Source organism: Phragmites australis, chromosome 2 (genome assembly GCF_958298935.1).
Source record: "Phragmites australis chromosome 2, lpPhrAust1.1, whole genome shotgun sequence".
In the NCBI taxonomy this organism is placed as follows: Eukaryota; Viridiplantae; Streptophyta; class Magnoliopsida; order Poales; family Poaceae; genus Phragmites; species Phragmites australis.
This window is the reverse complement of record NC_084922.1, coordinates 33,710,617-33,722,660: the sequence shown is the minus strand read 5'-3', so window position 1 is coordinate 33,722,660 and position 12,044 is coordinate 33,710,617. Positions and strand designations below refer to the sequence as shown.

At 42.6% G+C, this 12,044-nt stretch overlaps 1 protein-coding gene across 1 annotated transcript; it reads left to right on the top strand.

Annotated features, from left to right (window-relative positions):
• The first annotated feature begins 8,813 nt into the window (after positions 1–8,813).
• LOC133908461 (trihelix transcription factor ENAP2-like) lies at positions 8,814–10,293 on the top strand. The gene has a single exon (XM_062350497.1). The coding sequence runs from the start codon at positions 9,048–9,050 to the stop codon at positions 10,002–10,004; it is 957 nt and encodes a 318-aa protein (XP_062206481.1). The 5' UTR covers positions 8,814–9,047; the 3' UTR covers positions 10,005–10,293.
• The last annotated feature ends 1,751 nt before the right edge of the window (positions 10,294–12,044 follow it).

The window sequence follows — 12,044 nt, the reverse complement described above, 5'->3', positions numbered from 1 at the left end:
CTATAAAAGGAAAGGATGGAGAACACTAAAAGGGAGGAGAAAAAGGCCTTCGACCACCAGACGACCAACAATCTCCGACGAACCAGGCCAAAGATAGATCGACAGACACTCGAACCAGCTCAAGTTAAGCTAGAACATAAGAGCCTCAAGCTCTTTGTAAACAGCTCTCCCCTTAGAACCAGATACCTCCTTGAAGAATTCCCTTCAAGGATAAATATAGTGTTCATACAGGAGTAGGGTGTTACGCCTCCGTGCGGCCCGAACCTGTCTAAAACCCGGCGTACCCACTTTTTCTTGCATTAGGGTGATCGTCTCCCGCCGGCCATCACATTTATTTCCGTTCCCGCTTATTTCCCAAACAAGTTTTTCCAGGATCATCCCCCGACCGAATCTCTAAAAAGGGGTCTCTCGGGATCCCTGCGACAGGAGTTCACTCTCCGACAGTACCTATTCTGGAATCTCGAATCTCTATAGTTGCATGTCCTCGGATCAACCATATGGTTGTTTGGAACAATGTAGCCCGAGTATTGGGTGAAAATGACAACCAGAGGAGACATTTTTCCGATGCGACCAACGGACTAGGTGTGACATCTGATCGTCTGATTATCTGTGTTTGGGAGCTTCCAGTACCCGTCTGAAGCTCTGTTGCGCCGGAGTCGGCAGCTAACGCTTCTCTTGCGATCTGACAAGTGCTTGGCAACTCGTGCCGACGTTCGTTGATCCCAGTTGCTTGGCAGCTCCGGTTCACGTCAATCTTCAAACACGGGTGTGAGGCGGCATGACCGATGCGAATGGCATGAACAGTTGATGGCGCATGCAGTGTGCCGTCAGGTCCTTGTAGTCCTGCGCACCATGATACGCGTAACATGAGTTCACGACTTCTCAGAATTTGGATCCTGGTCTCAAACAGGCAAGGGAGGATTATCGTCTGGACCGTGCAAACACCAGGGACAGAGCCACCCAGGGGGCAAGCCGGGCGAGATGCTCCGGGTAGATCGGAGAAAACCAGGGACCCAAGTCGCGTTGTGTTCGTCGGCGTTTAGCATGTGTCCCCAGCCTGAACCAGTTGACTGCCTAGCTAATTGGTCCACACTTTTTCCTTTTCCTTATTCTGAAATCGAATTGCGCATCCCGTACATGACCGTCCAATTTTTTGACCGACGCATCATACATACGTTCAAGTAGAAGGAAACTAGGAGGAAATTAGCTTGGCGATCATTTCACTCGAATTCATTAGTGTAAGTAAACTTGAAGGTGGGCACGACTGGGGGTGGCAAAGGGGTGGGGTTGACATTTTCTGTGCTAAACTTGACGTTCTCGTGATCCTTTTATGTGAGAGCACGAGGGACGTTGCTAGCAGTGATGCAGGTTGGCGGCTGCAGAATGTTACCGCGGTAAATAGTTTCCGGAGAAAAGTAGGACAATTGTCTTTGACGGTACATACACTGGATACTATATGGTCACCTGCATTAGACTCGTACCTGGCTCCATAGGCGGGCACAGGATATGGGTGTACAAATATATACCTAATTTTTTAATTTTTTACTATATATTATATGTAATAGTTATTGATATTAGTAATTGTTAAAATTTAATAATTATATGTTGTATTCTTATTCAACAGGTGATTTATATTCTTCTAGGTTTCTTTCTCACTATCCCAGTCCACAATCTCAAAGCCTCATTAGCTAACGGGAAGATGAAAATAGATCAGATTTGAACAGATAATATTCTTACCATATTTGTATCTATTTTTTTTATTCAAAGTAAGAAGTAGATATTGCATATACGGATTCAAATACGGATGATTTCCAGAGTTGGAGTAAGATAAGAAATAGACTAAAATAGTCGGATATTACTCGCGCACATGGACGTACAAGCAACAGGTAGCATGATAACAATTATACATATTAGCATTAAGATTATGTGGGTATCATCTCCATTCTGAAGCCATCTATCATCTTCGTTGAGAAAAACTTTTGTAAATATGCAGATTCATATGCATATGCAAAATCTCACTTTGAGCACTGTCACTAATCACCATCGCTTTTTAGGAAGCAGTAGAAGTCTAAAAGTGTCCAAATAGATTAGCTTCTTGGCAAATAGATATAAAACAAAATATACATATCATAGGGTTCGATTATAAGAAAAACAAACTGATAGCTATTTCTACTTTTTTTATACATGCAACAGGCATGCACACTAGCACATAGAAATACTATAAATTTTATAAAATGAGCATAATATAGCAGGCAATAGCTAGTAGCATAATTCAATTATTAATTTCATAGGTAGATATAATACATACTCTATTTCATATAGTATTGGTCTAGACTAGAGGCAATGGAACCAGCAAAATATGAATAATTTAATTAAAAATCAGATAATCAGTATCTGCTAGATTTTTACAATATCATACTTGAATACATATATGTATAAAATAATCCATATCCGTACCTGTATTTATATAGATTTTTAAAAAGACTTATCGCACTCACATATGTATCCGCATGGATTAAGTCGAAAACTATTTTTTCCGTTTTCAAAATGACTTTTGGTGACTCAAATGTGCAGGTACTTGGTCATTGAACAATTTTTGAACTATGTACATTCATTATCAAAATACTCACTATTTCACGCTCTATTCCAAATTCGTCCATTTGTACTAGTTCAAAGTAACACGATTTGGATCGGTGCAATGTTTGGTTGACTTGTGCCACCATATTTGTATTAGATTCGTCTCTAGCAATTGTAAAAGCAAATTCTATAAGATTCTATTTAAAAAAAAATTTATGAGACTTTATTTATATCATTCATCTCGTAATTTAATGATTGGTCTAAAAAGAGAAGGGGATGGACACATATCTTTACAAGAAAAAGAGTCTTTCGTAGGTCTGTATCCTATATAATTTGCTTCCAACAACCACAGCTATGACTGAGTCTGTGAGCTACTCGCTCCTCGCGAAACTCGACGTACCAATAAAACCGGCAGAATTTTTTATATATTTTATTTCTTTAATATTATTAGGTCGTTTAAAAAAAATCGCAAGTCTAACCTACCATCGCCTATTCTATGGACGAAAACAAGGTATCGTCTGTTCAACAGGTAAGATCTTATGTGTCCAACGGCCAATGAATTAAATAATCAGACAGAGAAAGATCTTGCTCGCCCGTTCAGCGGATGAGACCTTGTTCTCGTCTGTTGAACAGGCGAGACCTTCATATCGCACGTTCAATGGCCGATATGTGCATATTTTTTTATTTTTTAATTTAACTTTTTTATACAATAATTTGAAAAATAGTACATATTTATTCAACGAGAAATATTAGTTATGTAAATAGTGTCGACAATGGCTATTTTTTTAAAAAAAATGGTTTGATGTAATTTTGTCGACATTTGTTTAATTCTTTGATGTAAAATTGTATGAGTAATTTTGTAGTGAAGTTATATTGGGAGAATAAAAAAATATTTTTTCCAAATAATTATAGTTGTGAAGTGCTATTAGCATAGAACCCGGTACGGAGATTGCATACGCTGATAAATATTACATATAACATGAGGTTTATCGTCACAGCGTGAAAGGACCCCAACCATAAAAAGATAATGTCAATAAATATTGGTATATGCGGTATGTCTAAAGACTAATTTAATAGTGTATCGCTGCTAATTTTAACATGTCTTAGGGAATAAAAAAATACCGGGTTACAATAGATGCTTTCTACCGAGTGCATCTAGGTCATTTGTCTTTTCGTAGTGCTTCGGGGCCCTGCATCTTAGCGTGACGGGCTCTCTCACACTTTGTTTCCCTCTCTTATTCACGTGCTTCAGCCGCGACGCGCTCCTTCACTGTCTTTCTCGTGAGCTGCTGCTCTTGACGTTTTAGTCGTAGTTTCTCCTAATGTTGCTCGTACTCCCAGCGTTCGTATGTTTCCCTCCTCCACCACATGCTCATGTTCATCCACCACTTCTGGTGCTCATTTTGCTTCATACCAAACCATTCCATGAAGTTACAGATAGGTGGAGGAGACTGGACAAATGAAAGAAGATGACAGATTAGTAAGATAATGTATGAAATCATATGGAAAGTACCATATGAGTTATTTATGTCCCTATATTGGTGAATACTCGTACGGTCCATATTGACGCTTATCATACTGGTAGTTGGCACATATAAAAAAGTATAGGCCATATGTGTAGGAGATGTCCTGGGACTCACGAAGTCTATAAGAGTCATCACATAAGTACATCGGTTGTTCGACCCCCTGAGGGATAAAAATCACACAATGTTTCTTGGGTGGGCTTGGTGGAGCTGAGAAAGATATTGCAGTTGAGAGAGCTGAGAAAGTAGTGGTGTGTTAATGGATGAGGATGGGGTTATTTATAGTGGTTGAGGGCTGGTGCATGGACTAAGTGTATTTACTTGTATGGGGCTAGAGCATAGGATTCGTTGTGAAAGTTGAAAAAGTTATGGCATTGATGCTTGATAGAGATTCTTTGTGAAAGTTGTTGCTTGGTGTGGGTACAGTAAGCATTCATTGAGTGTATGTGGGTACAGTATATAAGACAATAGGTATTGACTCGTACACATTCTACGATAAGTTATAATGGTATGTAGTATTTTATCGCTAAATGAAGCATGCCTTATGAAAATACAGATTGCCGGGTGCAAGAAAAATATCTACGGAATTCACAATGCTCTTCCTTCCTCGTTTTGGTCGCCATGTTGACATGAAGATAATGTTGCAGTCTAAGTTTATGCGCATTTCGGTGATGCAGGACGTCAATTCTCCGTTGTCCAAATTTCAGAGTACGAAAAAATAACAGTCACCTTCTTTCCTATTTTTGTAACATCATTTACTTATCCCATCTATATTTTTTTAGACGGATGATTGTGGGTTCCAGTATTGGATTGGCCCGCGTATAAAACCACACATTTAAGAATATATCCATCACCTTGACGTCGTCATCGAGGAACTACATGAACAATTGCGCCAAGAGAGAGCCAGAAATATCATAAGAAGCTATATCCTTCCTCACATGGCAGGTCAGAGGAACAACTGGGAGTAATATTGATGTGATCTTGCGATAGGCAGAGGATTTAATTTTGTAGTTGATGTGTATTGTTTTTCATTCCCTAAGACATGTAAGGTGAAGCGACGGTACACATCAAGGGGTATCTTATATGCCATCGTACGTTCAGTCGATACGTTTTTTATGTCACTATTATGAAATGGTCGTTGTACGAGTAGTTTGAAGAAAGATACACTACGTGAAAAACAAACAAAGGGGACACAAAATTAGTGACGGGTCATAATATGATCCATCATTTTGACCCATCACTTATGTTAAAAGTGACGAATCATAGTTGTGACCTATTACTAATGACTCATCATCAGTGACGTAGTCATCAGTGACGGGTCAAGTTGTGACCCGTCACTTATGACTCGTTATCAGTGATGTGTCATCTTAGACCATTTATAAATGACGGGTCATCCTAGAGAGTATTAACCCATCACTAATGACCAGTTTGATGAAACAGAATAGATAAAAGAATCTTAATTAGTCAACTATTAGATGTATTAGTCAATCAGATTGATGAAACATTAGGGCCCATCAACTCTTTAATTTTTTTACGTAGTTGTGCCATATCTAATATATCCTTCATAATGTTCAATTATAAATCTACCTACTATATTAATTAAAAATAATAACTATATAATAGTTGTCGAACAATGTATATTTCCTGTATCCAACAGTAAAATTTGCATTTATGCATAAACCATAAAATTTGTAGTAAAATGGTAAAAGAAAATATCATTTCTAAAGTAATTTGATTTATAGTAGTGTATTTATAAATATTTTTATTTTATTTTATTTTTCTCTTATTTTTTCTCACCTTAGCAATACTAGATAGGAATCATTGTATATTTCTACTCAAGTTTGATGTAAGGGGAGCCTTCTATAGACACAAACGCGCATTCCGAAAACGCTGTAGAAACTTCCAAGGTGAGAACTCAATCTTCCAAGCTTAATAGGAAACATACAGGCCCGAGCTTGGCCCGAGTTTGGCATCAGGCCAGGTTGCTAAGCTCGAGCCTAGCCTAACATTAGATTTTTTTCAAGTCGAGCTCGAGTTTTTTTTTCCAAGTCAGATTGACTCTTCAGATTTTTTTTCAGATTTCAAGCCTGTTTTGAAGTTCGAATCTAACCTAGCTAGAACTGTAGACCTATATTTTGAAGTCCTAACTCAACCCGTACACTCATCAGATCAGGTTGCTCAGACGGGGTTGCCTATGAATAGACCTAACTAGTCCCAAACAAGGTTAAGGTTACCGACCGGAGTTCGGTTACTGAGCTCCGGCGGTAACCGAATTATCGCGATAACCGCGGTTACTGGTCAAAAATAAAAAAAAATCGCAGAAAATTCATTCGGCAAAATTTGAAATTTAGCGAAAAATTCGAGTTTTTGCCCGTTCGGTAACCGGTCGATCGGTTACCGAGCGGTTTCCTCGGTAAATCGAGTGGTTTGGTCGGTAACCGAGGGATCGAAAACCGACCGAATTGATGCGATAACCGAACGATTTTAAGCGATTACCGAGATGTATGGACACATTATCAATAATTAAGTAGGAAAATCATAATAAACAAAAAATTGACCACTAAATCATCAAAAAAAAATAGTATAGAACCATGGTATATTTTTTAATATCATATAAAATTTTGGCATGACCTTTGCTATATTTTGGAAGTTTCGAAGGCAACAAACAGATAGTAATAGTAATTCAAGCACGAACATATAATTATTGCTTCGAATATATGCGTGTATTACATATGCAGCGTCTGAAATTAATAAATATATATTGAATTATCCGTAGTAAAGCTAAAAACGCCATTACATTACATTCGGCCATATTGTACTCATCGGTGGACATTAGCATTAGCCGTCGTGTCGATAGCAACTCTGCCTTAAACTCAGCCCATGTTTGCCCTGTCCATGCAGAAGTGGTTGACCATTGTCCTTGCAAAATAGCATAAAACTCATAATCTTGCCACTCATAGACCCATTGAATAGGAGGCTCTGACTGAGCATCGGGGACAGGATAGTGGTACGGATACGATCCAGAACTACTCTCCATACCATAGCTGCTGGAACAGCTCGCACTATCTGTGGTCCATCGTGGCCACCATGTATTATATGCCTTGGTGAGGATGGAGCACCGTGGTCTTGATCCTGCGTGGCATGCGAAAACTGACTCTCACCAGTGAATTGCACAGGAGGAACGACAGATGATTGGCATGGAGGAACATCACCGCCCTGACCATCATCATCACCGCTGTCAGTCTTTGAGCTACTATCATTCAATTCTTAGTAAGTTGGGCTTTTTGGATCACTATCCGTGCTCTCATCGCTTTGCACTTATCTTTTGCCCTTGCCCTTAGTCCTCTTACTCTTCTTTGTATGCGTCATTTACTTCTTCCTCTTTCCCGTGTGTGTCACCAACCACTGTAGCAGCCCATTGTTGCAAGTCAGGTGTGTTCGCTGTGTCTATCACCAGGTGAGTAGGCAGGGGTACGTCGCTATGTGTGTCCTCCTCGTCAAGCTCAGGGCCTGCATTTGATCTCCCGGTCTCCATCCAGTCCCGGAGCGGATTGTTATCCTCGTTCAATGTGAGCTCCATAAGCCGCTGAAATAGATAATCATCAACAGTTGATCTGATACCTGCATCCAAGTTGTTCTATATTCTCAGGTTGTAGTTGACATATACCAACTTATGGAGCTTCTTGTAGCTTAATCGGTTGCGAATTTTGGTGTGAATGAAAGCAAATGTACTCTAGTTCCTCTCACACCCACTAAATGATGCGCACTGTGACACTAGACGTCTGGCAAGCATTGATAGTGTAGGTGTAGACGAACCAAACATAGACCACAATTGCGCTGCAAGTAGGTAAAGTGATATGAGGCTTAGAAAAGTAGGTAAAATGACACATCAGATAGATATGTAAAAGTTTTCGTACCAGGATGAGTCCTACCGTCAGAAGTGTTGGATTTGCGCCGGACCTCACCGGATTTGCTCGGGCAGTCGCCGGCGTCGTGCGTGGAGCTACTGGAGTTGCGGTGGGAAAAGTGTGCAGTGCACAGCTAGCTCCAATCCGATGCCACCTTATCCACTAGCCGTGGGCTGCAAACGGGCCGGTAGCTACTGTTTATTCGGCCCAGAACACACACGAGCCCATTAAAAATATATTCAAAGTTTGCCTGTCAATTTAGATGTCCAAACGATATTTGTTTCAAGTTTGGTTTTCACAGATAGTCTTGAAATTATCTCTAGTTTTTTATCAGATTTTTTTTTTCAAAATCAATTTAAATTCGATAATCGCTCGACTTTTGAAACCGAGCTAGAAGGTCGGTAACCGTAATTTTACATCGGTTACCGTCTCATTTTTAAACAGTGGTCCCAAACGGCCGCACCCATCTCTGTCGGCGCGGACGGCCCGAACTAAACGCACGCCGAGAGAACGGCGGCCAGCCGAGCCGTCCACCTCCCCCCACGAGATCGCGATCACGAGCCCTCCCTCGACACGGCACGGCGCGGCGCGACCCGCGTAACTTCCCAGGCCCGCACCGCACGCCTGCCCCACCCCACCTATCCCGCGCCGTGCCGGCCGGCCGGCCGGCCAACCAACGGAACCACGTCGATGACTCCGACTTTAATCCAGCTCGAGTCCCTCGCCGGCTCGGTGTCCCGGTCAAACCCGCCCGCCCCCACCGACGGACCGATCCAACGGCGGCCGCTCGCCCACACGACACCCCCCATGCATCCGCTCCGCCCCTCCACGTGCCGCCTCGCGGTCGCCACGGCCCACGGACCGGCGCCCCTCCCCTCGCCGTCCGCCCGTCCTTCCCTTCTTTTATTCCCCACCCCCTCCTCCTCTCCTCGCCCGCCGGCCCACATCTATCCACCTGTCCCGTCCGTCTCCACGCGCAAACGGGAGACAAAGAGAGGGCTAGGTCGTCGTCGTGAGGCGGAGAGATCTGGGAGGAGCGATGGACGGGAAGCTGCCGCCGCCGAACCCGAACCTTCCCTACCGCGAGGACTGCTGGAGCGAGGGCGAGACGGCCGCGCTCGTCGACGCCTGGGGCTCGCGCTACCTCGAGCTCAACCGCGGCAGCCTCCGCCAGCCGCAGTGGCGGGAGGTCGCCGACTCCGTCAACTCTCGCCCGGGAGCCTCCGCGCGCCGCCGCCCGCCGCGCACCGACATCCAGTGCAAGAACCGCGTCGACACGCTTAAGAAGAAGTACAAGGCCGAGCGCGCGCGCGGGGGCGCCTCCCCGTGGGCCTTCTACGGCCAGCTCGACCTCCTCGTCGGGCCCACAGTCTCCGCCGGCGGCAAGAAGCCGTCCCCGCCTCGCGCCCTGCCCATGCTCAGGAGGCGCCAGTCGCCGTCGCGCTCCCTGTCGCCGCCCTCGCCGCCGCAGCCGCCCATGGCGCTCCCCCTGCCCAACTACCGCCGCGGGTCCAATCTCCCCTCGGCAGACCTCATCCATAAGGCGGCCGCGGCTGCCGCCGCCGCAGCTGCGGAGTCCGACTCGGACGACGGCTACAACAATAACAACGAGGACTATGACGATGACGACGGCTCGCAGCAGTCGGCGTCGCGCTCTGTGTCCTCTCGCTCTGGCGGCGGCGGTGCTGCCGCTCCTGCTGTTGGCAGCAAGAGGAAGACGAGCGGGAGTGGAGGGTTCGGGGAGCTAGCTAGGGCAATCGAAACATTTGCGGAGATGTACGAGCGCATGGAGGCCGCGAATCAGAGGCACGCGGAGGAGATGGAGAGGCAGCGGATCAAGTTCCTCAAGGACCTGGAGCTGAAGCGGATGCAGGCTTTTGTGGACATGCAGCTGCAGCTTGCGAGGGCAAAGCACGCCAGGAAGGGTGACGCTTCCTCGGAGATGCTCATGTCTCTCGCTGCGCTGCCGTTCCTCAGCACCCCTGCTTACCTCTGAATTTAAGAAGTGCTTAGGCAGAGAAAGATTTGCCTTCTAGATTAGAATGCAATTAGTTGGTTAATGCGATAGACTTGTAGTGGATTGTTCGTGTGTTTAATTTATGAATTTTGACCATGTTAATTGTTTAGATGAACCATGGATGTACTGCGGATGTTTTAATATGCCTAAATTTGCAATGCATGGCCTTCCTTTTTTCCTAGATGAGGAGGGGTTTACTGATTTAGAACTTGTAATTGTCAATTTAATGTATGGATTTAATCTGGATCACGTTTTCTTCTTTATAGCACACACTCAAGTTATTTGGAAATTTCTGTTCATAAATGATTGATTGGCAACTTTGGATGATGAGAGACTAATGCTTCATTTATGAGTTGCGAGGAAAGCCTAATGGTTAATTTTTTTTATAGTAATATATGTGGGCCTCTGCTATGTCAAATTCCGAGTTCCCAGTTTATCTTTGATACCTGTCGTGATGCCAGATGTTAAATTTTGCAAAGACTTGCGTGTTTGGAAATACATGGCATATGGTTCTTAGACTTGTGAAGAATGCTCAAAATCCTTGGTCTTTTTTCAGATTTGAGGATTCTGTACTAGGGTTTATTTTTTGCTTTTGCCTTGATTGAAGGTATTTGAGGATGTTCTTTTGAACTAGTTTTCTGTGTTAATTGTTCAGATCCTGAAAGGCAAATCCTAAAAGGCATGCGAATTTAGTGTTATATACTGAAATCTCCCTTGATTGAACTGGTGATGAATTGAAGTTGTTAAGTAGTTTTGCATATTAATATGATGTGCTTCTAATGTCCTGAATGTGCTTGCTGCTTGGCCTGCGCCTTGAGATAGTTAAATCTAGATCATGCCTTGATATAGTAAATTCTAGATCCTCGCAATTGGTTTCATTTTTAAAAAATCCATCACTGCACTTCCATAATATGCAGAAATGATGTTAACCAAATGCGCTGTTCAAAACCAGATTGATCCTGTCATTTATGTTCGAATGTCTTCTGCTGATGCTGAGTTGCATGGGGCGGTGGTACTATATTGTTGTTTGTCTGTTAATTAAACTATATGCCCATTGGTTTGTCTGCCGTGGTAACTTAAGGAGGATGTGTCATGAAAAGTTGTTTCCATGTGCTGGAATCTTCTTGTTCTCAGATCATGGGTGTTGCAGGCACTTTGTGGGATAATTCTGGTTAGTTCATTAGTGTACCTAATTGAACATACCTGATTATCTTCACCTTGGAATTCTATTGTAAGCCGATAAATTATGGTAACTAAATACTCCATCTGATTGTAAATATATGTCGTTTTAGTCTCATCAACTATTCTCTAAATATAAATTATTCTCGAACTTCTATGTATTTTTTCTCTTTTATTCTCTTCTTACCCTTGTTTAATAAATACTACCACTCTCACAAATAAATACGTTATCTTTTCTAATACAGAATAAATAAAGTGTAACAAGGTTATTTGATTTATTTTCTTAATCTCTGTACACAAATCTAAAAACAACCTATATTTGCAATCTTAGGGAGTATTATTTATATTTGCTTTGTTGCTGGGTAAGACCTGGTACAGGACTTCTCTGAATTGCAATGCTCATTAGCCACCTCTGACTATAGACCACGCAAATATCGATGCTGTAATATGTGAAATTTAACTCCCATTAATTTGTGCAATGGTTGTCTTCTGTTTTTGTGCATAGGCTACACTATATGTTCTCATGTGCAAAATTGCCATTACTTTGATTTTGACAAACACCTTCTCCCAATCAGAGCCTCAGAGAAGTTCAGATCCCCTGCAATCTTAAATTCTATGAACATTTATTACCTTTAAGCGACCTTGGTATACTGTTTAATTGTTGGCTTCGACTGAGGTTTATCTAACTCGTAGTAACATCATGTACCTTCTTATTTCAATGGTTTTTACCCCAGTGTTGCATTCTCTTGTGATCTCGTCAGTTGTTAGAGATGATTGAAAAAAATTCTTTTGATTGGTTAGCTTGCATCAAAAGTTAATGGTACTTCAGTTTGTCGCATG

What these genes read in the sequence shown, in the direction of transcription:
- LOC133908461 (XM_062350497.1), top strand. Translation starts at nt 9,048, where the DNA reads ATGGACGGGAAGCTGCCGCCGCCGAACCCGAACCTTCCCTACCGCGAG.